This window comes from Callithrix jacchus, chromosome 12, assembly GCF_049354715.1.
Source record: "Callithrix jacchus isolate 240 chromosome 12, calJac240_pri, whole genome shotgun sequence".
In the NCBI taxonomy this organism is placed as follows: Eukaryota; Metazoa; Chordata; class Mammalia; order Primates; family Cebidae; genus Callithrix; species Callithrix jacchus.
The window spans coordinates 44113788-44141457 of NC_133513.1; the positions used below are offsets into that span (position 1 = coordinate 44113788).

Genomic DNA, 27670 nt, shown 5'->3' on the forward strand with positions numbered 1-27670 from the left:
TTTCCCCATGCTATTAAATATTCTTTGAAAACACACTTTAAAAGGTTCAGGCACTGTGAGGTATAGAGTATAATTTCTAAATACAGATGATAAAATGAGGGTCAGAAAGGTTAAATAACTTACCCAGTGACACCCAGCTGGCATATAGTGCAGCCGGGATTTGAACCTATATCTTCCTGATTATGAAGACCAACCCTCCTAAGGTGGGAAGAATAAATGATTGCACGTCACAGTACCTGACGTATGTGGGTCCTTAATACATACAATTCTTCTCCAGTCTCCCCACCTGCTGATCTGGACTCCCCCAAGCAGAACAGTTCTTATGTTGGTAGTCAGTGTTGGTTTATACCGACCCTTCTGAAGAAGCTCTTGGAGTGTGAGCAGTTGCTTTGGCACCTGAGCCTCTGCCTCAGTCTCTTCTCCTCTCCACGGTTCTGGCTGATGCTTTCTCCAGCCAGGCTCTGCCTCTGCCTCTTTGTGTTTCCCATGCCACTGGACCCGGTTGTCCCCATGGGTCAACAATGCTTTTGTCCAGGCCATCCAGAAGTTTAACAGAACCTCCACAGAGGACAAGATTTAAACAGTGCAGGAAGTCAAAGTTCTCCCTGCACCCCTTAAATTTAAAGCTATCTATTGGATGAGTTATTGTGGAAGCAGTAACTGGGTTTTGGCTGGGAGAAATCTAGTCTATAAAATTCCGATAAATCATTCCATAGATATATATCCAGAGCTGTAAGTCACCCAGACATCGATAGAAACGAATGTTTCTCCAATTCCTTTTTCAGAAGCCACATCAATGGGTGTACCCTGGAATCTGCATTTGTTATTCACTCCAATAGCTTTGGAGATGGCTGCCAGCAGCTCTGCGGGTCTGCATACAGGATCACTCCTCTGAGCTGAAGCCAAGTGAGATGGGCCCTCCTTTGAAGATTAACTACACATGGGTTAGAAACTCAGATGCCTCTGTGCACCAGGCAGAGAATGTGAATAAGAGCAGAGGGTTGGAAAAGACAATAGAGAGTCTCAGGGACTGGGCAAACTAGAGAGGCATGTCCTATCAAAAGGCATTCAAATTCAATTAAGAAACTACTATGATAATTCCTCTGACAGCCTGCTACTATATCTAAGAGTTGTGACAATGCCCCCTGCCCACAGCTGTCTCTGTCTTTTTCTTTTTCTTTTTCTTTTCTTTCTTTCTTTTTTTTTTTTTAAAGGGGGAGTCTCATTCTGTCTCCCCACCTGCCATGCAGTGGCATGATCTCATCTCACTGCAACCTCCATCTCCTGGGTTCAAGCTATTTTCCTGTCTCAGCCTCCCGAAGAGCCGGGATTACATGCATGTGCCACCACGTCCAGCTAATTTTTGTAATTTTAGTAGAGACCAGGGTTTCACCATGTTGGTTAGGCTGGTCTCGAACTCTTGACCTCAGGTGATTCTCCCACCTTGGCCTTCCAAAGTGCTGGGATTACAGGGATGAACCACCGCACCCAGACTGTCTCTCTGTCTTAACTCTTGGAACCTACAAATATGTTATGTTACAGGATGAAAGAAAATTAAGGTTGCAGATGGAGTTACTGTTGCTAATCAGCTGACCTTAAACAGGGAGCTTATTTGGGTTATCCAGGTAGACCTAGTGGAATCACAGTGACTGTGAAAGTGGAAGAGTGAGACAAAGAGGCAGAGGAACACGACTCCTCAAGAAAGGTCCAGAGACATGTGTTGCTGCTGGTTGTGAAGATGGAGGAAGGGGCCAAGGAATGAGATTGGCTTCTAGAAGTTGGAAACGACAAAGAAACGCACTCTATCCTAGATTCTCTAGACAGGAATGCAGTTTTGCCAACACCTTGATTTTAGCTTAGTGAGACTTCTAGTCTACAAAACTTTGTAGGTTTGTGCTGAATCACTAAACTTTGTGTGTTTAGTCACTAAACTTGTGGTAATTTATTGCAGCATCAATAGAGAGCTAATACAGATTATATCCTGTCTATGAACTAATAAGAAGGCAATCTCTGTTACATCATGGGGCCCACTTGCGTAGGGAGAGGCAGGGAATATACACTTGACCTTGACTTCCTTGTTGAACCAAGTTGGAGGAATCAGGGGTCTTCTGGAGGTTGTCCAGGTGGGCTGGCAGAGAGGCTGTCCTACAGATCGGGCACCAGACAGCCTGGGACTGAGAAATGACCCACCTGCTCCAGCGGGAGGAGGGTGGTGGAGGTAAAATTGTCCCTGGCTAAAAGCTATGGGGTTAGGCATTGGGGTTACAAAAATGAATTAAACTTAACTCCTATCATCTAGGATCTTACAGTTTAAGAGGGGAGACAGTCAAGAGCAATGGGCTCAGGTCAACCACAAGGTAAACCTGGGCAGAATATAAGATTGAGATGAGACGGGGAGGGCAGTTAGCACCTTCACTGCAGCTACTTGGCTGGATACAGAGAGAAATGGTCCTTTTCTGGTGAACACAGGTGGGTATTTTGAATACCAGTTTTGGTTTTCTGATGCCCACAGGGTCCAGTCAGAAGGTGCTACCTTTTGCCATTGCTGCAAATGGGCCCAGGCTGCTCTACATTTTGACCTCCTGCATGTGTGTTTCATGTGTTAGACTGGGCAGTTTTCACATCTTGTTGCATAGGCCATCTTTATCTTTAGCATCTTTGCTTTTCTTTAGAAGTACTAGTGCTTCTTCAGGCCACACCCCCCACTAATTAAGCCAGAATGGCTGGGAAGGGGCCTGGACACTAGGATTTTCTAAAGCTGCTCAGGTGAATCAACATATGCAGGGTTGAAAACCACCGGTCTCATGTAAGAGAAAACAGCCTGGGTGAGGATTTGAGTGGAACAAACTGGGATATGGGCTGGTGATGCCTCTAGAAATTGCTCTCCAGGTCTGGGCTTGCTTCATTCACATCAGTAAAATTGGGTAATGGCCACATCTAGGAAACCAAAACGTCTTTTTAATTTATAAAATCAGATTATATTGAGTTGAAAAACAAATGTGAATTAAAATTAACTTATTAAACCAATCTTTAAACTTAGTGCCAGAAGAGATTTTATTAATGTCATTTAAAAACTCACTGTTCCTCAGCCAAATACTTTTTAATTGAAGATCAAAATAATTCAATAAAATATTGAATATCCACTTTTTCTCTCAAGATAGAGGCAAGCAAACAAGGGCAAAGGGATCCTGATGCCAAAAATCATAGGCTAAAGAAAGTTCTTAACATTGTCCTCTGCTCTGAGCTTCCTGGTAGGCAAGGCAACAAACAGAACTGGATACAAAGCATGGCCCTCAGTGCTTACTACAAGGAAGAATGCCAGTCCATTGGGAGTGAGGCTTCTATTTTTTCTTTTTTTTTTTCCAGTTTGGTGCTTTTTTAGGAGGCATTTATCACATGAGTTTCTAGATAAAGGACATAGAACAACATAATGGATAGTGTCTTTGCTTGCAGTTTTACAAACAATGCAAATGCGATTCATATGGCTGCCTCTTGTATCAGCTCTGGCTGGAAGCCAAAGGCATAAACATTGTGATATTCTAGTTCAGTGTAAATTTTTCCATGGAGAGCTGAAATGATATCATCCAGGCTTAGAGCTTCCTAGGGATTTGACTTGGCAGTAGGCAGAGCTTAAAAGCTTTAGAAGAATTAAAATTTGGTGTTTCTTAGGGTGTCTTTCTGGCTAACTTCCATTTAATTTTTAAGATGTAGTTCCAGCAACATCTGCTCCAAGAAACCTTCCCTGACTCCTTGAAGTCGAGTTAGATATCCTACTGTGTGGTCTCATAATATCCTGTGCACCCCACCCCTCCCTACAACCCCTACCTCATTATACCCGTGTATATATCTTTGTTGTAGATGATGGACCCTGAAAGGTAGGCATGATCTCAGTTATGTTTGTATTCCCAGCTCATACACTGGCCCTGGCACATAGTAGGTCCTCATAAATATTTATTAGGCATGCCAAAACTAGAGTGGTTCTTGGTAAAAGTGAGGTAGTGTGCAGAGAGGTTAGAGTCTTGGTTTTGGCACCAGATTGCCAGGTTAAAATTTAGGCTTCTATTACTATCTAGCTCTGCTACCTTGGAAAAATGAAAGAATTGCTCTGTGCCTTTGTTTATTCATCTGAAATATGGAACTAACAACCGTACCCACCTCGTAGAGTTGCTAGGGGGATTAAGGGAATTAACGTATGAAGCATACTTAGTACAGTGCCTGGCACATAGAAATTGCTATGCAATTGACTATGATGATTGGTGTTTTGATGTCCCCATGGCTCTTTTGCCAGGGTGAATGTACAGAGGGGCTGAGCTGTGGTCTCTACTGGGCCTGGCACACAGACACTTGTTGTTCACTGGAAAGCAGCTGCCATGTCCCAGCTCTCAGGCATGTAGGGGGGCAGGCTGACAGTCTGTGTGCATACTGGCCCTCTGGGCTGCCTCTGTCCAGAGGTTGGGCCACCTTATCCATCCTTCGCAGAGCTCCCTGTCCAGCCACACTGGGGTGGGTTTGTGGGGGGATATTTGTAATCTCTAGGTCAGAACTCCATCTCTGAGGGTTTCTACCTTCTTCAGGTAACCTCTCACCTTGCCTCAGTTTCTCTTGGGAGGCAATTGAGGAGTCTTTGGCCACCAGTAGACGTGGGGTCCTCTTCTGGTTCAGCCTCTTATTTTCTGTGTGATCTTGGGTGAGTAATGAAACATCTCCAGTGTCAGCTGTCTCATCTTTAATAATTGAGACAATAGTACCTCTGATGGATTGCCTACTGTAAGGATTCCAGAAAGCAATCTATATAGAGCTGTTCAGGACCCATCATGGTCAGCATGTAATCAATATTAGATGCTTTTGCTCTTGACTTTGTGAAACTTGCTTCTACAAAGTCTGTACCTGGCCTTTTTCTCCATGACATAAACTTTCTTTAGAATTCATCTTGGTGAAAATAACCAGAAAAGCTCTGGAGGCCTTAAAGTACTGAGGTGACTTTATCCCAACCAAAGTCTACTGGACTTACCTGTGGGTAGGGATCAGTGCTCACTAACCTGCCCCTGAAGATGCAGGATCTCCCTACTCACCTCCTCCCTCCTGGAGCTGCCTGGCACTCAGGCCAGGCCTGGCAGTGGCCCCAGCTAGAGTGACTGGCGTCCTGTCTGCTTGTGGCCTCTCCTTGCCCTTTTCGTACTAACTGCATTTTCTGCTGTAAAAGACATAGGTATTTTACAAAAAAAAAAAAAAAAACAGGATTAAGAAAGAAGAAAAATTAGGTACTTTTCATTATATTTGTACAAAAAGTGATATGTAAAGTGGTTTTTGTTGAGAACAACACATGATTTTTGTCCCAGAGCACTAAAAGTGAATATAAACTCTTAGAATATAGCCCAGACTCTGGCTTCATGCCACAGCTGGTCTGGAGGTGTGTCATTTTGGTGAGGTATTTATCTTTGCTCTGTGTGTGTGTGTGTGTGTTTGTGTGTGTGTGTGTGTCTTCAATCTCTGCAGCTTAGGGTTCTTCCAGTCCATATTTTGGGGCATACTATGGGCACATTGGACTCGGAGTAGCTTGTCTCTATACTCTTACGTTATTTTTGAGGGCAAGGAGATGTTTTGCTCTTTCTTGCCTTCACAGGATTTCAATGACCTACTTCTTCCTTTAGGTCTATCCAAACCTTCTGACCCTTTCAGCCCAGTACCTCCATGACGCCATTCCTACTATTGCAGCTGGCTCTCACTTTTTCCACCAGAGGTCCCTCCAGACAGGTTACCCATCCACAGACTGCATGCACTGTCTGTTCCTCCCTACATAATCCCTCAATGGAGCCCAGTCGGACTGAGGAGAGACAGCATCGATGGCTTCCCTTGTTGCCCCCAAATTCACCCTCACTGAGGACAGGATACCTAGGAAACTCTCAGCCTATATTTATGTTGAAGGAGCTCAGATCTCCTGTTCTGTACATTTTTAAATCATTCATCTTTCTAGATAGATGTGTTGATCAAAGTGAGCCAGTATGTTTGAACTATTTCTTTGAACAGACTATTATAAATCTCCAGCCCTCATGCACATCCTGTTGATATAATGACAATTCTGAGGTTACTGATGGATCCACACCCCTTCTTTCCTTGGTTTGCCTGATGTATGTTCATTTAAATGGGCTGTGGAATGAAGTTGTAAGATAAGCACCTGACATCCTTCCGCTCTAAAAATGATAAATAGAGCCTGAGCTCAAAATGGACTTATGGGCTTGATCGAGAATTCTTTATGACATTGTGTCTATTCCACTGCTTGATTCCAAAGAACACACAACCCCAAACAGCCTCCAGGGCCTGTAGATTGGAACAAAGAATTCCTTCTCTTATCCCAAAATCTGGCCAGAGGTCCACCTTTCCAAAGCATGTGAATATAAGTCATGTCTTAGTCCATTTTGTGCTGCTATCACAGAATACCCAAGATTGGGTAGTATATTGAAAACTACCTGTTGGGTACTATGTTTATTACCTGGGTGATGAAATAATCTGTATGCTCATCCCTCATAATATGCAATTTACCTATATAACAAACCTGTGTATATACCTGTATATACCCCTGAATCGAAAATAAAAGTAGTTTTTTTTTTTTTTTTAAAGAACAGAGATTTATTTCTTATAGTCCTAGAAGCTGGGAAGTCCAAGGTCGAGGAGCCTGCATTATTGGCAAGGGCCTTTGTGCTGTGCCAGCCTATGTCGGACAGCAAGAGGGCAAGAGAGGGTAAGAAGGCAAGCAGAAGAGCAAGAGGGAGTCAAACTCACCCTTTTATAGGGAAACCACTCCTGCAATGCTGACATTAATCTATATATCAGGGTGGTGCCCCACGACACAAACACCTTCTATAGACCCCATTCTCAACTCTACTGCATTGGGAACTAAGTTTCTAACACATGCTTTTTAGGGGATACATTCAAACCATAGCAAGTTCTATATAAGAAGTTTTGGAGTTTGAGTTCTCAGCTAGTTTTCCAGGCTTGGTGCAGAAAATCGATAATCCTTTTATTTAGTTTTGCTGCCAATTTTCCTTCTTCTCTCAGCCCCTGCACAAGCCATGCTCATCTCTGCTGTGCCCCCTGCCAGCCACCTTGAATCAGTCAATATTTTTAGTCATCAACAACAGAAACCTCTAGTTTGCTTAAGAAAAGGGGGAATTTATTGAGTTCTAATGGACTTTGGATTTATTGACTTCTAATTGATTTGACAAGTCTGATTGGTTGCCCATGTTTATCCCTGCTCTCCCCTAAATGATTCTAAAATGATGATAAAGGTTAAAATGTTATAAATCTACAAGATCAAAGAGTTCATAAGAGGAGACAACAGTGGATGAGTGTTTGGGGCCAGATTGTGGAAAATAGAAAGTAGATGGATGTCTGGGCATGGTGGATTATACCAGCAGTTTGAGAGGTTGAGGCAGGAGCATCCTTGAGTCCAGAAGTTGGAGATCAGCCTGGGCAACACTGTGATACCCCATGTTTACAAAAAATTAAAAAGAAAAGTAACTAGGCTTGGTAGCAGGTGCCTGTAGTAACAGCTACTCAGGAGGCTGAGGTGGGAGGATCACTTGAGCCCAGGAAGTCAAGGCTGCGGTGAGTCAGGATTGTGCCACTGCACTCATCCTGGGTGATAGAGGGAGACCCTGTCTTAATGTTTTAAAAAGTGGATGGAAGAAGGGTAACTGATTTAGCAGTTGCAAGGATGTTACATCGTTAGTGCTTTATAATAAAGATGCATTGGGGGGTGAGCCTCGTTCTGCTTGCAAGCCTCTGAGAGCCTTAGCCCCCAGAAACTCTGGAAAGTTGAGGTTAGGCAGGTGGCACAAACAAGGAAAAATTAAGCAGAGATTGACATGTTGGATAGTAGGACGTTTGGCTGCTGCTTCTGAACTGCTCCCAGCATGCCAGCAACTGTAGTGCTCTCTTCAGGCAGGATATTGGAGGAGTCTTTTCCGGAGAAACTGAAGGACATTGGAGAAAATACCTCCAAATGCTGACAATGTGGAGTTGTGTTGTCTTCCAGTTCAAAGGCCAGGAAGTCCCCTGTCCACAAGCCACACCCATACCCTTCAATGAGCTTCTTAACGCTTCACATTAAACATAAAAGGACAATTGAGGATCATTATGCATTTGAGGAATGTCTTTTATATGAAACAGAGTACGAAATAAAGGGATACCAAAGAGATCCAGGACAAACTAAATAATGTGAGGAAAAAGAGAAAACTTCAAAAATATTATTTATAGTCTTAAAGAGATTAAAAATATTACACCCTGAAGACATGAACAGGATACTATGAAACAGAACAGAGAGCACAAAGTAGCAATCGAAGATAAACATGATGACTGAAAATTTAAAAGTCCAATTGAAGTAAAGCAGAAAGGCAAAGAGGTATATAATGAGAGAGAAAAGCTGATAAAAATGCATGGCTTAATTTAGAAAGTTTGATATTCTAGTAGAAACTCTAGAGAGAGAACATAAAAAATAAAGAAAAGGCAAATATCAGAGAGGTAAGTAAGAAAATATTTCATAAAGGACATGTGTCTCCAGATTCAAAAGTCCTCCCAACCATGTAGCTCTTAGTCAAAGTAGAGGAAAAGAATACCCACACCAATGCACCAGGTAGAGGGGTAGGGCAGGGGGAGAAAGAAGGAAGGAGGAGGAAAAGTGGGAGGCGGGGAGGGGAAGAGGGCAGGTGACATGAAAAGTACAGGAATGAAAATGGCATTAGGATGCTTAAGAATAACACCAGGCACAGTGGCTCATGCCTATAGTCCCAGAATTTTGGGAGGCAAAGGCTGGCAGATTGCATGAGCCCAGGGGTTTGAGACCAGCCTGGGCAACATGGCAAAACACAGTCTTTACAAAAATTGCAAAAATTAGGCCAGTGCAGTGTTGTATACCTGTAATCTCAGCTACCTGGGAGACTGAGGTGGGAGATTGCTTGAGCCTGGGAGGTTGAGGCTGAAGTGAGTCACGATCGCACCACTGCACTCCATCCTGGGTGACAAAGTGATACTCTGTCTAAAAAAAGAAAATTAAAAAAAAAGTAACATCCATACCAGAAGATACTGGAAAGGTGCTATTTCTGAGGGAGAATTAATATTAACATATTCTATACTATGTGAAGCTATCAATCAATATGATAGCAAAGTTAAAAAATTTATACAAAGACTCAAAAACTTACATCCTATGAATCTTTGCTTGAAACATTACTGTGCTAGAATGGGCTTCAGAAAAAATAAAGTCAAAACACCAAAAACAGATAAAAGTAAGCACAGAGCAGGTACAGAGAACCCAACTAGCAGAGCAGAAAGGAAGTCTCATGACAGCCACTGCTTAGCCAACTGGAGACCAATTGGCCCACACAAAAGAAGGGGGAGAGCTGGGATGGGCTGTCTCCAGGGCTTAAGGAAATGGAAAGCTTATTTTATTGGGTTGAGAAATTGGAAAAACATATTATAGATATAATATAATATATAACTGCAAATAAATAACTATAAATATAAATAACTATAAAAATTTGTAGTTATTTATAAGTTAGAGCAATTCTTAATACAAAAAAGTAAAAGTTGTATAAGCAAAGAAAAAATATAATCAGAGTCTACTGTTTGACTTTGTAGTGAATAGTATCATAATCATAATAGAGTCAACACAGTTGATTTAATTTACAAATTGTGATACAGTTAGATTGGAAATATTGGGAAGGGAAGTGAAAGGATGAGAAGATTGAGAGATTTAAGTCCTCTCTGTAATATCAGGAAGATAATAGTGCTAAAGTTGATCAACCAAGTATAGCAGTATGAACATGATTAAATATGAAATATGGAATTAAATCCCAAAGAAACAGATGAAAGAGCTACAAGTGTTTGCCTCTGCGGAGCAGGACTGGGAGTGGCATTAGGACCAGGGACTGTCATTTGTCAACAGAAGGTTTTTAATTCTGCCTTTTAAAAATTATGATTTAGTATAGAATAATAGGCTTAGAAACTATTGTCTATGATTGTCACATTGTGCTTTGCAATTACTCAGTTTATTCTCCCTTTTAAAACATTTGATTATACTGTTACCCGGCACATGGCTCTTACCAGTATTTGATATTCACATTTTAAAAATAAATATTATTTTCCCTATTGTTTGTATAAAGTTTGGAATGGAGTTAATAAGAAATAAAAGTTATTTATTCAAATGACACTGAGCAACTCACAGGGATGGGCTGAATGCTGGAGAACTAGGCCCAGAAAGCCATGGGAGGCTGGATGGAACAGATGTGGCCGAGGTTACCCTCCATCAGTCTGGAAAAGGTACCATCGCTGGACCTCAACACTGCTGTTCTCACGGGGAGTGAGTTAGATCTTTGAGTCACTATCTCAAGGGGATTTTCTGTGCTAAGCCTAGGTCCTTTGCTGGCCTTGTACACAATGGGGATCTCCACACATCAAGGATTCTGATAGGAGGTAGACAAAATCCTACAACTGTTTCTCACACACCCCCATGTGGGACACCCTTTCCTTTTCTCCCAAACCACTAGATTCCTTGAACTATTGGGAACTTGCCCCCAGAGCATTTTAGGATAGATTGAGACTCAAGCATCAGTCTTGTCTAACTATCTACCAGACTTTTCAGATGAAAAAAAAAAAAAAAAAATGAAACCCAGGGAGTTTAAAAGCAAAAGAGGAAAAGCAAGAACTAGGATCAGAGTCCTCTTCACATGTATTTCCCTGGTTGATCAAGCAGGGTGCTAGTCTGATAAAATTTACCTTTGCTCATGATCTAAGATGAAGAGGGTAATGTTGGAAGCTAAGAATAGGTTCCAAAATGTTCTGAACGGTTTGTGTAGAGCAGTGAACTGATTCCAACAATAAGACATTTACAAGGATAAAGATGAAGACTTCCAGTGAGGTCCAGAAACCCCCTGAACCAGTACAGGGAATGTAGGTGTATGTGTGCATGTAAACTTCATGATTTTAAAAGTACATCCCTGGGACTTGAAAGTGGGGCAGCTGGGTGTGAGCTGTGCTCTCCCCAGGAATGTAGGGGCTCTGCAGTAGCAAAGCAGTCACGGTTCAGGTGAGGTTCCTGTCTTAGTGTCACTTTCAGCCTGGCTCCTGGCCTTCACAGGTCACCAGCTCTGCAGCTGGTGACGGTGTTTGCAGGCCAAGCCCGTCAGTACCACTTCTCACACTGGAAGACGGGGACTCTGCAGGCTGCCTTGCTGCTGAGTAACCAGTCTTGTCCTTGCAGACCTTTCCCTTTTGCCTGAGCGAAGCCCTTGCCCTGTCCTTGTCTGCGCCTATGAGTACTCACCTCTCCCAAACTTTACATATTTATGTAAGTGTTCTAGAGGTGCAATCTTGCTATATTGCCAAGGCTGGTCTCAAACTCCCAGCCCTAAACAATCCTCCACCTCCATCTCCAGAGCAGCTGGATCACAGGTGTGAGCTACCACACCTGGTCTCTCCCAAACTGTTAAGATTGGCCTCTCCAACTTCCTGTTGCCTGAAGGAGTTTAGCCGGATGAATTAATCATCTTCCTCATTAAGCCAATCCAACGCCTGTCTTTATGCAGCTGCATCTGGAAGTCTCGTTAAATTCTTTTCTCCTCTGTACCTCACTCAGTTTTCAACCCATGACCCCATCCTGTCAGTGTTTTCTTTCTAAACGCTTTAAGCTCCATCCTTTCCTTCCTGGACCGATGCCCCATACCCTGCTTTGGTTCTCTTCACCACTTTTCTGGACCATTGTAACTACTTTTAAACAGAGTTTTTAAATGCTCTTGCTTGTGAAATTCACCTCCATGTGGCCAGCCTGGCCTATCTGGAGTCCGGATCTGACCATACTGTTCTAGCCTAACTTCCTTCCCTGGGTGCCCAAGGCTGTAGGTCCATTTCCCTAACTCTGTTCTGGCTGTAACCTCAGCATCCTGTGAAATATTGATGTGTTTCTTGAGCAAATAAAGCGAGTATTCTGGGAGATTCATTTGATAAATAAACACTGAGTTCAGCCAAGTTTGACAAGTTTCTGTGAAAAGAGTTTGTTTAGTATGCTTTGTCATTCTCAAGTTGGAGATAAAAATGCAGTAAATTTCCAACTTTCCCACAGATTTTTTTTTTTTTTAACAAGAAACTTTTAATCATCTCCTAAGACCTTCTGATTCTGTGGAACACAGTCTGGAAACTCCCAGTTTATAGGGTAGAAGCCAGGCTCTGCTGCCTGGCAGGAAGGCCCTGTTGCCTGGGACCTGTCAACATTCCCGGTAATAACTCACACCTCATGCCACTGATCCTCCCACCTTGGGTATTAGGCCATGGGGTGACCGTCAGTGAAGGTGCATCACACCCACATTTAACTCACAGCCCATTGGTTCTCAGGCCAGATGATGCCACATCTGCCTCAACAGGCAGTAGGCATAGTGAAGCCTGACACAGTTTGTGTGCGAGGACCCACTGGGGAGAGTGTGTGCATGGTCTTGAGGGCTTCTCACATGGTCAGCTTGCCCACACACTTCCTGTCCTAACTTGCAAGGCAAGAAGAGCTTCCAAAATGGTCTGAGCATTTGAATTAGAGGAGTGGCCTGAGAGAACAGGGCTAGGCAAGTGGGTGATGATTTAGTCAATACACTCAGGGAAGATAATGAAGCTCTAATTGAGGGCTGTAGAGAAACAGTGATTGTTAAAGAAATAGTGATTGATAGAGGTTAGGGGAACAGATACAGGGTTCTTTATACAAATGATGTTTTCTGTACCATTTCATATCCATGAATTAAGACATCTTTATGGCTAATTTTGTCTAATTGATTTTTGCCTCATCTAATAACTTTAGATTCAAATCCTCACTCACACGATGTGAAGATGTGGTTTCACTGCCGTCCTCACAAATTGAACGCTCTTTCACAGCTCCAGGCTTCTGCACGGTGTCTCCTTAGAAGTCCTGTATCACAGAGGTTTCTCTCAAAGCCACGTCATTTTGTAGGTGGGGCCTTTCCAGGTGCTTCATGCTGGCAATGGAGTGGGTGTGGGGCAGGTAGGCCACATCCTGAGGACTAAAAGGAAGGCATCTTTGGTTTCTGATTTTGTTTCTACTTTCTATAAGGGCCAAATTCAACTTCCTGGCTTACTGTGAGGTCCCCAAGAGCTTTGGGCAAAAACTAACCTCCTGGCCATTCCCAGGTCTGGGACCCACCTGCATGGGGGAGGAGGCTGTCTCAATGGTTGTGAAGCAATGTACACTATGGGTGCTAAAAATAGATTCCTTCTCCGCACACTCTCTTAGTGCTAAATTTGCAATATCCTCTCTTCCTTGCTCCCTAAGACCTTAGAGCCCCCCATGGCCTCTCAGTCACTTTCTGTGGAGCCAGAGTCCCAAATTGAGTGCTGAGGTGCCTGAAATAACAGATAAGCAACTGTTTATGCCCCTAGCTGTCACCCCCTCTACCTCCCCTCCCCCACTGCACTGGACACCTCCCTGGTTTTCCCACATCTCAAATCCAGAGACTTGTTTCCTGACGACTCCTGGGCTAGGAGTTCCTCCCTAGCATCATGAGGAAGTCAAAGTTTGTGTCTCCAGAACTAAAAAGCAAATATTTTTCTTTCCATTCCAGTCTCCAAAAAGTCAGGCTCGTAAAAAAGAATACAAATTATACTCAGCAGCTCTTATCAGCTTGGTAAAGAATTGCTACTTTCAACTTTATTGCCTTAAAAAGATTTCACATGTTTCCATCTTTTAAAAACGATTTGGGTTGAGGGAAGGAATTAGATTCATGTGCAGAAGTGGCTTGCCTGAGCATGATTTGAAGGGGTCATGGCATTAACCTTGAATGCTGATGCTTTAATTGAGCAGCTGGGGAAGTGTAGCTATTCTCCCAGCATATGTCCCTGCTGTGGGTCAGGGGCTCTGGAACTGACAGCTGCAATGGGAGGGAGGGACTCTCCCTACCCAAATGGTCCCACACCCTCCTTCAGCAGCATCTGATGCTGTGGTCCCTGGAGTTGGTCTTTGGATACAGGTGGCAGTTTCTCAAGCTCCAGTATGGATGTGAATGTTTTCTCCCTCCTGCGAGATGGAGGAGAAAACATTCTAATCAGTTTTGGACTTTGCTTGTATTTGAAAATTACTTGAAGCTGGAACTGAATAGCAGAGTGTATGAGAAATGGCTCAGCACAGCCGCCTGCCACCGCAGGGCTGTGTCCCCTGCCCTCAGGGACCGAGTCATGAGATTGTTCACAGTGCACACTGCAGAGGCTGGCGGCTGCTCCCGCCAAACCAGGGTGGGCATAAATAATCTCAGAAGTGATTTGTTCCACTGTACACCCAAGTCCTCAAAAGGGGTTGTGTGACAGCATCCATGTGGCCAAAGGCCTGAATGCTTTGCTCCTCTGTGAGACAAGATCAAATAGAAAAGCCAGGCTCTGTTGCCTCCCATCAGGACACAGCCTGAGTGCCTGTAAGAGTGAGAACTTGGTGGGGGGCGGGGACGGCGGGGGGGGGGGGGCGCTTATTTGGCTTCTGCGCCCTCCAGGCGGCAGGGAAATTATGGACCATTGATTAAATCCAAGTATCCATTGGCCAGTACTCATTGGCGCCGCCTGGCTTCACTTCTCCAAGTTGATCTTATTAAACAGATCGTGCCTGTGAGCAGGCTCCATTTCATTTTTCTGCTGATATTAACGTTTCCTTATAAATTGTCCACATGTAGCATATTCTCACTTTTTATTACAGTAAATTGCACTCCCTGCACAGCCCTGGAACCTGCCTCTATTTCATCTGAAGGATCCACAAATGATCTGTAATGAATCTTCATTCCCCTGGGGCTGCGAGTGGGTGCTTCTGCCACGCACACAAACAGAGAAGGCAGTTTGGACTGGCTCTCCAGCTCGGACTTGGTCAACAAGAAGGACTGAGGCCAGGGAGGTCTAATTATTTACTAGGAATTGTTCTCATCTATCAGAATTTTACATGAATTTACTCAATTATGCTTGCTTCCTTCCTTCCCTCCCTCCTTCCTTTCCCCTTTCCTCTTCCTCCCTCCCCTCCCTCCCTCCCTCCCTCCCTCCCTCCCTTCCTCCCTTCCTTCCTTCCTTCCTTCCTTCCTTCCTTCCTTCCTTCCTTCCTTCCTTCCTTCCTTCCTTCCTTCCTTCCTTGTTCCATAGCAACATAATAGTTTTTCAGAGATCTGAGCCAGTGTCAAAAAAGTCTAATGCTCTCTCTCTGGTGTATCAGTAATATCTTTTTGAATGTCATTGATTGACCAAACTAGTCCAGAACTTACTATGTTGCTAGGCATGATATATGGGAACTAGCATCAGGAGGATCAACATTCAGCACAAATGAAGAAACAATGGTATCTTGGAGGAAAAGCTCTAGGATTTGATCATGTTTCCATCAGCTCCTAAAAGTCATGGTATCTTGCATTCATCCACTTTCAAGTTCACTTTGTTTCTTTCTCAGATTCTCTCAGATGTGTAGAAAAGGGGTATTATTTGCACATACAGGTAGTTCTCTGCATGACACAATGTTAACCAAAAATCGAGTGTATAATCAGGTTTGTGCGAAGCAAGGACACTAGTTCCATGTGCGTGGGGTTTGGTTACTGCAATACCATGCACCACACAAAGCAAAGGCCACTTGTACATTCATATTCTTTTTCACTGTACTAGGGTTTCTATGTCTGCTCCTGGCTTTCCTTCTACTCAGCCCCAGGAATGTGAATCACCCCATCATTCATTCTATAGGCATATTTTGAAGCTCACTGTCTGCCAGATGCTGTGTCCCACAAGTGGCTTTGGGATCATTAGACCAGGCTTTGGCCTCCAGGAGCTCACTTCCTAGTGAGAGACTAGAGGCTACTCCCCATATACAAAAAAATCCTTTGGCAACCAGACATGTACCTGTTCCAGGAATTTTGAAAGGGGGTAACAGGAAACTCTAGAAACCAGGATCAGACTTTGCAGAAGCCCCTGAAGTTCTCCAGGTCCCCACTATTCAGGCATCACTATCACTGTCACCTGGATCACCTTCTGGCTCAGCTGTCGTTTTTGCACTAAACACCTTGGAAAAGTGAAGAGAGTGAGTTTCGTCTTCTCTTGGTCCCCAAGTCAGTGAAACACAGTAGAAAGCATATGGGTTTTGCATTGGAAAGGCCTGGCGACACTAACTTTCTGGGAGACTTTGGGAAAATCACTTCATCCTTCTGAGCCTTGGTTTTTCCTTTGTAGGCTGCAGCTCAGTAACCTTTCAGTGGGCTGTTGTGAGGGCTCAGGGAGGGCTCGTGTGTAGAGGACTTAGCTCAGGATCTGGGCTGGATGAGGTGTCTGTAAGTGCCAGCAAATGCTTTCAGCCTGCATCCAGCCTTCCACTCCAGCCTTTCCCAGCCAGTGCCTTTCCTGAGATCCTCAGTGGCAGGTTCAGCTTTCTCTCAGTAAAATGGCCCTTTTAGCCTCCCCCAGAGCTGTGGTTTAGCGCTTCACAGGGTAAATTCTGCTACACCTTCCTCAGATGGCTTTGCTAGCACTGGGAGTAACTGCCTTGTCTCCAGCATCTTTCAGTGACCTGAGCCTATGCACTCCCTCGTGCTCAACTGCTTTTCCCTGGGCCGAGATGGAGTGCTTCCTGTTCCTGCCAAGGGTGGGGGCCTTGGGCTTCAAGGATCCTCCAGCAGAGAGATGGGTAAGGTGGAAACAGATGACCGTGAGGAGGGGCTGATTCCTGGAAAAGGCCTCGGAGCAAACACTGGAAAAGAGACCTGCTGGGATTCAAGATTCCCCGTGGGATCTAAGAGTAAGGATGGAGCCAGAATTTGAAGTCGTGGGACATGGAGAGAACTTCAGGGTGGGTTTCTGGTGAACGCAAAGCACAAAGAGGCTCCAGAGACAAGGCTGGGGTAAGGAGAAGCAGCTGGGCCAGCATCTTGGGATGTTTTCCCAAGCAAGCAGCCCCCAGGAGGCACAGGGTGGCTGAGAAAGTTCTGTGATAACTGCTCTTTCGGGGTTTCCTCATGCTTCTCAGCATAACTTCTGAAACTCGGGCCTCATGGTGTCTGCCTTGCTGATTTTCTTTTAAAGGGGTTCTTCAAATAATCCATCCTCCTGCAGCTAGTTACGACCCTTCCTTGTAAATGGAGGGGCGTTGTGCTCCCAAATGCTTTGGGGGGGTGACATTGCACAGAGAGCATTGTTCCTAAATGACATGTTGTTGCAAAGGCAGCAGTGGGCCTTAAATGTGAGCTCAATATCTGTCCTTGGGAAAGTGCCAGGCCCTGGGCTCCATGGGGGGAATGTTCTCAAATGTTAGAGTTGGGGTTTTAAAAAGATGCTAATTGCCACAAGATTTCATTATCTCAGGCTCCCAGTGTTGGGGGATGCCTAGAGAAGTGGCCAACAATTAACACGTACATAAATAATTGGTGACATTTGCACTTTGTGAAATAAATCCTCAGCGATGTTGCTGGAAGGCTTCCATGTGGAGGTTTTTTCCACTCCATTTACTATTCCTTTAGGCCAAGATAAAGAAAAACAGTCTCACACTTTAGAAATGCAAGTGGGATAATGGTCTCAGGCTTATGAGAACAAGTTAACCTGGAGAAGGATAGCACTGTGACTTGTAATGGTGTTTTCTCAGATATGAGAAAAAAGACCATTTTGTTCCCATTGTCATGGGGCCAGGTCTAGACCCAAAAGCTTTTTCAGACAGTTGTCTGGAGCATTTGGGGAGCAGCATGGCCAAAGAAAAGAGCACAGGCTTTGGAGACAGTGGGGCCAGAGTTCAAATCTAACCTCTGCTGCACTTCACCGTCTGTGAAGTGGGGATAAGAACACTGCATGGCTTGTTAGGTTGTCGGGAGTAAATGAGGTGTGTGGGTTGTAAGGCAGAGGAGATGTATTGAAGTATCTTGGGGGGTGGTTAATAAAAGCAAGCTCTCATTGCCCTTGGAAATGGCTCCAGTTTAGTCTTGAGTGAAAAAAAGCTAAGGACATAGAGGAAAGGGACCCAGACTGGAGATACTTCCTCCAGCGTGCTCAACCCCACTGTCTTCTCTACTTCCTTTCAGGCTCCTGAAATATTAGAACTGATCTTCACTACCATATGGTCCAGGGACAGCTGTCAGCCCTCCTGAGCACCAGTCCAGGAGAGCCACCCCTGCACTTGACATTCTTGTCAGTGCTCAGGGACTCCTTTCTGTCTAAAGACTGTTTGGAAGCTGGGAGCCGGTGCTTGGCCCACACTTATTTCCCTATGAAAACTGTGAGATCAGGGTAGCCATAGCAGGATGCAAATGTCCTCGGGCCCTTAGTGGGCTTGCAGAGTGGCCTGTTGGTGTCCTGTGTCACTTACAACCCAGCTCTTGGGCATCACTGGGAAACGGCACTGAGGTTTAGATTGGGGCTGTTGCTCTGGAGCAGGGAGACACATTCCATTCCACAGTTGGCTCCCGATGTGTGGGAAGAAGAGCTGCCTTTGGCCTCCTTTAGCTGGGGTTTGCTTATGACAGCATACTTTTCTCTCCAGAGGGTGGAGTGTGGGTGTCAAGATGTGTATGTACACATAAGTCAACACACGTGTGGACACTCAGCTGTGTCTTTTACCCCTGGCTGACTGTGTCCAGCCTCCCAGCCGTCACCACCATCATCATCTGCTGTCTCCTCCATTCCAAAGGGGCTAGAAGAGAAGGCAGCTGGATCCTTTGCAATTTCTCATATCCTTAACTCTTCTGAGGTTTTGCATTTGCCAGTGTAAGATGGCCACAGGAGCCAGGCAGACAGGCCCAGTGCTTTGGCAATCCAAGACAGGCCTAGGATTCACAGCAACTTAGAGGGCTGCAGGCCTCTGGCCACCCCAGCAATTCCTTTGGGCTTATTGGGCCCTAGTTCCCAGCTCCCACCAGGTTTGTGTCTCCCAGGCACTGTGTCTACCTTCAGGAGCGAAGTCCAACTGCAGACTGCAGGGAACCAGCCACCCCACCTGCTGGGAGTCCACCTTGAGGAGGCCAGCCCCCTTCCCCTCCCCACCTACAGGATACGGGGTTGCCCTTTGATTGTCTGGCTGGGTCAACACTTCTCTGCTGGTGGCACAGCATTATGCAGCTCAACCCACACTGTGGCCAAGATGGGAGGGAAGCACCATATCCTGCTGCTTTGAAGAGGAGCATGTGGAGGCAGCAGTGCTCACCACTTTGCAAAGCTGTCTTTATTGTGGGTTTTTTTGCCACTGGTGTCTCCATGATGGCAGGGCCGAGGCTCCTGGTTCACTCCTCTACCAAGGAGAATCAGGATGGCCTGTTGGGATTGGGTGGGCTCTGTCTGTTGAATGAAGTAATGAGTGAATCAACGAGGAATGATGTACTTGAACACATTCAAAAGAGACCATGAAATCAAGACCAGGCTGGAGACTCCAGTAGAAGGAACAGGAGGAACTTTACACTGACTGATCATCTGTAGTGAGCTCTTTCCTGGGCTGGAAGTGTCACCTGTAATTTCATTTGACTCTCACAATAACCCTAAGTGGGAGGTGTTTGTCTCAAGATGAGTTCACAGAAGTAGACCTGGAGATGATTTTTGTGTGTGACAATGATTTATTAAAAGTTATGGGGAATTAAAAAAGACAGCAGGGGAATGGGGACTTGGAACAGGAGCGTGAAGGAAGCCAAGCAAAGTGATTTTGGCTCCGTCCTGAAGAGGAATTCTGGAAACAGCTGAGATCTCACTCTGGAGAAGTCCCCATTAGGGAGCCAGGCAGCTGGGATTTGTATTCGTGGCACTCTGGGTTCCTGGTTAGGGGCATGTATTCCAAGGTGCTGTGAGTGCCAAGTAGGGTTCCTACAGCCTCAATCGGGGGGTGTTGACTGTTAGGAGTGAACACACATGCTGAGTCAGTGTAATGAAAAATGCTGACAAGATTTGCAGAGACTGTGGGCAGAGCCCCCGGTAGCACTGTTGGTATTCAAATGCCTTACGGGCGTGGAAACTGCGGCTCAGAGAGGTGAGAAGTCTCACCCAGGAGCGCTCAGCCAGGAAGTGGCAGAACTGGGATTCGAGTGCACTCTGCCTGCCTGCTAGAACTCTCCATAGTGTTCTCACTCTGCAGAGGAAAGGGAGGACTTGCCTCCACCTGCTGCAGATGTAGCCGAAGAGGAAAAGGGAAAGGGCAGCACTTAGAAGGGGAATTAGTGGTGCTGGGAGAGACACTGCCCACTGGGGTGTGAGCATTTAGGGCTCTTCCCACAGAGCTGGCAGCCCTCCAGTAATTGCTGGAGTGGCGTGGGGTGATGGGGGGCAGGCAGTGTTCCTGCTAAATCTGCTGTAGCTTCTTCTCTCCCATCTATCTCAGCCTCTGTGTGAGTTGCACCCTCTGGAAAAGGCTGCAGAAAAGCACCATTTATCTCCATGTGGAGAAAAGAGGCTTAACAAATTAGCTGATGCTTAATTGGTGAGGAAAAGTAAAACAGAAATGTTGGCCAGTTGTCCTGTGGGGTTTTCTGATCAATTGTTTCCACCAATATCTTCCCTGTGTGAGTCCGATACTAGGTGGAAGTACTTTTTAGGGTGGTCAAGGCTCCTGCTTGTCAGTCAGGTTGTCTGCTGTGCTGGCTTCTTCCAGGACAAGCAGAGAAACTCTCACCTGCACAGGTATACCCAGACCTTCAGATTCACAGAACTACATATTCTGAAGCAGGGCTCTCAGCCCCTGAAGCCAAGAGGCAGGGTTGGAGCTCTGAAACAACACAAGATCTCAGGCACATCACAATTACCAGTGAATTACGATCCCTAGCAGTGGAGCCAGGGGGTCCTCTTTTTTAAAGCTCCATAGGAAATTCTTAAAGGCAGTCAGACTGGAGGGTCATTGCTGTAGAATGTCAGTGCATGATACAGCTTTACCTCTCACAAATGGTCAACCTTAAATACATGTCACTGTAAATAGGGCACTGCTTACCTGCTCAGGCACTTTCTGGGATGGGACCTTGCTCCTCCTGAGGCACCCATTTCATCTTGAATGACTTGGAAAGTCAGAAAGTTGTCTCCTATATTCAATTGATATCTGCCTCCCTGATTATGGAAGCCATTGGCTCTAAGTCAACACTTAGAGGATGCACAGAGCAATTTCAGTCTCTCTTGCACATGACAATTTAAAGACACCTATACTGTCCCATCTGTAAGCATCCCTGATCACTTTAACTGTCCCTCTCCATGGCCGGCCTACAGTGTGCATTATCCTTCATCAAGTGGGGCGATCTGGTTAGGTCAACCCCTCAAGGTGTGGAACAGACTCCTCCCACACCCTCCTTTCCATGAGTTGAGCTAGAGGTAAGCGAGAGCCCAGTGATGTGCTTTTATATACCTTGGCAGACAGGAGGGGGCAAGTGTTATCTACATTTTATGAATGAACAAACGAGACCAGAGTGGTTAAATGACAGCTGGGTCGAGGCAGTCCCCTTTAGTTTTTCCTCAAGGGTGTTGCTTTCAAGCATCATTTCCCTGTTTGCCCTTCTGCTCCTGGAAACTGAGTTTAGGACTTTGAGATCGGCCTTGCTAAACCACATGTCTTTAGATTCAATTCAGTGTTCCAGCCTCTGAGATGTTATAACATCCTCCCAGATTTGCATCTGTACACATTTGGTAAGAGCATTGCCAGTGTCCTCCATATGAGTGTTAAGAAAATGTTGGGTATCAAGGTGGCTAGAGCCCAGCAATTTGCTCAGAGCGTTCTCAGCCCACCCCATCTCCATGTCTCCCTCCACCTCTTCACGAGTGCTTCCAGGCTTTTGAAGACCCCCCTGAGGGTCTTCGTGTTGAGAGGATAGAGGCTCTGGACTGGGCAGCTGAGACTGCACCCTGAAGTGCCCTCCTTTCTCTACCCTGACTGAAGGTTCCTTTGAGCTTTGGCCCATTAGCCCTTGCAGCTTCTCTGGAAAGAGCCCAGTTAACTGAGTTTGTAGAAAGGGTGGAAAGTGTCTTCAGGATACAGCCTTGTAGTGTAGCCAGGTATATGGCTTAGTGTCTCTTGGAGCCTCCTTACTTTCCAGTGCAAGAGAGGGCACCTAGATCCTTTTTCCCAAGGTTGGGGAGGAGTGGCCAAGCCATTTTTAGACATAAATCATTATCCTGGGGAAGGGAAGATTCATGGGACCATAGCTCAGGAAGAGCATGGAGGGCTTGTGGGGATCAGGAGACTCCCTGGATGCAAGCTAGAATGTGAACAAGTTGGGGAGCAAGGTTGGACACCCCAAAAGGAGAAAGCAGCCACTTTCACTGCTTCCTGGGAAAGGCTTGGGGTGAGTATGGACACCATTCTCTGTGTTTCTCTCTTTCCGAGACTGAGGCCTGAAAAATATATGCTTTGGCAGACAGGAAGTGGCGAGTGTATTCTGCAGTTTATAAATGAACAAACAGAGACCAGAGTGCTTAAATGACGGCTGTGGGGAGGCAGTCCACTTCCAGTTCAGATGCCAGGGCTAATGCCCTCACTCATGGCTGGAGACATGGCCCGGGAAAGGTGCCTGAGCTGCCCTTGGTGCCCTGTGGGGTGCTTTCTGTAAAGGATTGGGGTGCTAGTGTCACCTGGGTACTTCCATGGCTCTATTAGCACACGCTTGTATATTCTCCAGCAAATAGGTCCATTCTAATGTAGTGAGGGTCTAATAGGACCCCGTGCATGACAATTTGCGGACCTAGGGCCACTGGTGGGGTCATCAGTATAGACCCTGACACCTCCATGCCTCATTTGTTGGGAGTGAGTCAGATCTCTCTGTACTGATGAGGAAAGATGTTCATGTTACACTGACAGATCAAAAACTAAAGTCTTAACTCGATGTTTATTTCATGGTCTGATTTTAATGAAAACACTTGTTTAATATCTATTTATAGCTATTTACTTGCAGAGGTAACTGTAAAATCTTCTAGAAGGGGACACCTCAAATAACATTTAGAGGGTTAATTTGGAGGGATAAAGGTGGGATTTTCACTAGGGCAGCATACTTTTTTAAATGGGGTGAGATGTTGGGATGCTGAGCATTTTTATTTTTCTGCATTTTTTCAATAAAAGGAATAATAAAATTACATTACAAACAAAAAAACAGGACTCCAATCTGACAGCTCTTGTCCACGTTCATAGTCGGCCTGGCACAGTGCCCAGGCTCAGCAAGCACTTAGCACCTGCTCACGGGATGTATTCATACGGGACATGCTTGGAAACCATCAGTCTCTTCCAATTCTTTCAATCTGTTGGCTTTCCAATCGAAGGAGGGGAAAGCACTCATAAGCACATACAGGAAACAAAATAATTAACTGGGTCCTGTCTGCCTCAGCCTTCCACTTCATTTGCATAATCGACAAGGTTTACTGAATACCTGCTGTGTGCTGGTTACAGCTATTGGGACACAGATGTGACCTACGAAATGTGGCCTTTGACATAATGGAGCCCCCATTCTGGCAGAGGAGACAGATAATAAGAAATAAATAAACTGATAGCCATTCAAGCACAAGGATGGCAAGTGCCATAAAGAAACAGATCAGAACACTGTAATAGAGAGTTATGGGATGGGGCTACAGCCCAGGAACTGGAAAGAGCTTTGTTCTACAGATCCTAAAGAACTGAAGGCAACTTGGAGCCCCTGAGCTGCTGTGACCTGCCATCTTCCTGAATGCCACTCAGTATGGCTGGACTAGACAAGCCCCCATAAATCCCTCATTCCAGTTTCCTGATTCTGTAACCTGGAGTAATGATAACACTCATCCCAAAGCTCCCCTGCAGAAAGGTGTTTGCAGGCATTCCCAGGGAAGGAAGGCTGTGCCTGTGCCTGTGGCCCTGTGCTGCCTGTAGGAACCGGAGCATCTAATCTTGCTCTGGGCTGGTGCAGGAGAGCATGGAGGGAGAGCAGGAAATCAGATGTCTGTGTTCAGATGAAGCTTCTTGTAGCTAAGGCAGCCAGAGCAGGCCCCAGGGAGATGGCATGTTTTGTGAGGAAAATATTCTCCAAGAACAATGTTTATAAAACTCTGTCTTGGCAATCATCCTGTGTCTGCCAGCTTCTGTCTTGCTTCCGTTCATGTTGGTTCTTTTTTTCTCTGCAGGCCGTGGAGACCAATCTGGCTTCCAAGGACAGCCACTGGGTCTTTGTGAACGAGGTAAGGGCTCTAGAAATGTGACACGCATGGCCTGGACTGAGCCCCTAGCCCTTTGGGAAAGGTCAGCGTGATCCTTTTGGGTTCAATTCCAACCTAGGGGGCTGTCGTGATTCCTGGTGCTCCACCGAGCTCAGGCAGGAGCTCAAAGAGTCGAACTTGACCTAGCAGGGTGCTCACCTGGCAGGTGAGAACCAGAGGAGGAATTCTGACCTGGGTCCATGAGGAAGTCAAAAGTCAGAGGATAGTGGGTGATGTGAGGCAGGCAGTGGGTGGGGTGAGGTAGCTAGTGGGAGCCAGGGGCTAGAGCAATTAGGGCAGGTCAGGAATTGGGATGCAGTGGGGATGGGGCAAAGGAATGAGCAGGGGAGGAAGGCTGAATTTCATGAAGATAGTAAGGGTGTGCATGAGTGTGAGCAAGAGTGTGTATGCAAGGTATACACGTGTGTGAGAGTGTGAATCCAGTTGTGTGTGTATGTCTGTGTTTATGGTATATCTGTGTTTGTATATGAGTTGTGTGTGTGTGTGAGTGTGTGAACATGCATGTGTGTGGATGTGCCTGTGTGAAGGTGTGTGCATATATGTATACGGATGTGTTTGAGTGTGTGACAGGTATGTGCATGCATATGCAAGTTATGTATTTGTGTATGTATGTGCATGTGTAAGTATATGCATATGAGTGTGTGTATGTGTGTAGGTGTGCATGTGCAAGTGTGTTTGTGAGATTTTTGTGTCTCTATGTGTGAACTGTATTGTTGAGTGTATTTACAGGGGTATGAATGTAAATTTTATGTGTGCATGTGAGTGTATATGTATATGTGTGTGTGCATGAGAGTGTATGTGTGAGTTTGTGTATGTATATGGGTATGTATGAAAGTGTGCATATATCTGTATATGAGTGTGTGTGAGTTGTATGTGCATGTGTGTTTGTGCATGTGTGTGTAAGCATGTTCATGTGTGCAACCAGTACATGTAGAGATAAGTGAACCCATGTACAGGAAGTAAACAGGAAGTCTCTCTTATGACTGACATCCCACCAGTTTGGCTCCAGGGAGGAATGGCAACACCAGGGATCATGGTGGCCTGACCTGCTCTTCATCACTTTACCCTGTCTAGCCCTGGCCTCCTCCATGCTGCAGGCATTGGATGGGAGTCACACACCCTAGCTTTCCTGAAGAATCCCCTCTGCCCACATGTCCTTTCAGAAGCGCTGACCAGGGTGGCCTGTGTGACTTCAGTGTGCTATATTCACTGACAGCTGACTCAGAATGTGTTTCTGGTACAAACTTTGATCAGGGCTATGGCCTTCAGCTGCTTTTAAATCAGCTGATCAATTTCTAATGGCTTAATTCTGGAAGATGCAGGTTTATTATGTAGGTAATTCATTCTCTGATGATGTCTGTTTCCTCATTAGTTCTTTGCTAATATGACTGAAATAGTCTTGGGTGGCTTATTTTAATAATTGCACAGATAGCATCAGATTGTAACTACTTGCAAAGTCCACTTTTTATAGATTTTCCTCCATGAATTCACATCTTATTAGCTGCATGTCCACAGAGGCCAGCTGGGGACTTGCAGTAACTGTCCATTTACCGTGGGGTGCAGGTGGTTGTGTTGGTAATTAGAAGGGACATGACCGCTGCCTCCTGTTTTCAGAGCCTGTGCAAGGCTGCCTTGATCCTTGACAAGTTTGGATTCTCTGGGGTTTGCTGACTTCTCTGTGGTTATTCACAATCCAGTTTTCTTTGTTCCAAAGGAACAATGCAGTCCATGTGCCCCTGAAGTCAAATGTCTGATGCTGGTTTTACTTTTCGGATGAGTCCTTCAAATTGGATAGCCAGTATTTCTCTGTTGCCAGTCTTCAAAAGAAGTTCTCTGCTTTTACATTCCTAACCTGTTTTCTTTTCTTTCCCTGAATCCCCACCCACCCTCAGGGGCCCCCTGTCTGTCCCTCTTGACTCATTCTTCAGGGCTGCAGTTAACTTCAGACTAATTAGTATATGGCGCCCTAGAGCATTCCATACTGGTAGGCACATTGGCATTACTGGGGCAGCTGGAACCCAGGGCTTTGTGTCATCAGGAGGAGTCAGATATGGGGTATACCTGTTGGAGGCACACTGGAGTGGCTTCACCTGAGAGGATGGTGGTGCCTCCCTGTGGCCAGCAGTGCACCCTGGGCCAGCCTGGCAGCACGCATGGATGGTGCGAGTATCTCTGAGCTGAGTATGTCATCCTCCAAATGTGAGGGGCCTCCAGGGAGCATCAATTTCCTCCTTTCTTGGCTTCCTTTTCTATGAGGGAAGGAATAGCAGCTAATATTTTTATTTTTATTTTTTATTTTTGAGACTAGAGTCTTGTTCTGTCACCAAGGCTAGAATATAGAGGTGTGATCTTGGCTCACTGTAACCTCTGCCTCCCAGGCTCAAGGGATTCTCCTGCCTCAGCCTCCTGAGTAGCTGGGACTACAGGTGTGTGCCATCTTGCCCTGCTAATTTTTATATTTTCAGCAGGGTGGGGTTTCACTAGGTTGGCCAGTCTGGCCCCGAACTCCCAACCTCAAGTGATCTGCCCTCAGCCTCCCAAAGTGCTGGGATTACAGGCATGAGCCACTGTACCCGGCCAGCTAATATTTCTTAATCACCTACTATGTGCCAGGCACTTGTCAGTGCATTTATTACCTTCCTAGTCTGCATCAACAGCCCTGTATGGCAGTTATCATATCAATGCAAAATGTTTTCCCATTTTGCAGATGGGAAAACAGAGTCTCCAGAGGTTAAATCACTTGCCCAAGGTCAGGCAGCTGTTAATGGTGTATCTGGGATCCTATTTGAGGACTGTCAGGCTCCAAAATTTTTTTTTTATCAACAGTAACCTCATGCACATGGCCTTGGGAAAGATCCCTGACTCACAGTCAGTGTCTGATTTGGTGAAGCCAGTCAATGGGGCTCAGGTAAGCACACTGACAGGGAATGCCCTTGGGCTGGCCCTTGGTGCCAGCTTGTGGACCTTTTTGAAGTCTTTCTATCAGAAGGTAGGGACTGTTGGAAAGTTTTCACCCAGGCACCCCAGGATAGCCTCTGGTTAAGGACCAAGATGTTTTCCAACTTACATGTAGGCTTACCCTTAGGATCCAGCTATATTCAAGACTACTGTTTCTGGTTTCAGCATGGCCCCAACTGAACCCAAAAAGTCCTGTTATTCTTATTACAATGTGATATCATGTTAGACTTTGCCTAATTTTTAAGCTATCCAAGCATAGAGCACAGACAAATGGTTTCCCAGCCACATTCCTGTTTGTCATATGTAGTGATTAGTGATAAAATAAGGGAGACCGGGGCGAGCATTTCCTGACTCACTTTCCAACATGCTCCAGAATTCAGTTGCCACAGAGTCCTTGTCTTCCCACTTCTTGAAACTGCTCCCCACTTCTCTGGAGGAAGTTCAGCCTCTCAAACAAGCTCAGGTCTGTGCCTCCCCCACCACTGCAGGTGTCTTTGGGGCCTACCGTGTGGCCCTTTAGCTGTGCCTCCCAACCCCCCTCATTCCT

At 45.5% G+C, this 27670-nt stretch overlaps 1 protein-coding gene across 8 annotated transcripts in view; it reads left to right on the forward strand.

Moving 5' to 3' along the window:
- Nucleotides 1-27670, forward strand: part of GRID1 (glutamate ionotropic receptor delta type subunit 1) — an 806979-nt gene that overhangs the window by 422863 nt on the left and 356446 nt on the right. For all 8 annotated transcript variants that reach the window (XM_078345425.1, XM_035267800.3, XM_035267801.3 and 5 more), the window contains one exon: nucleotides 24073-24126. In XM_078345425.1, coding sequence (XP_078201551.1) covers nucleotides 24073-24126 — 54 coding nt within the window. The remainder of the gene's footprint in view (nucleotides 1-24072; nucleotides 24127-27670) is intronic.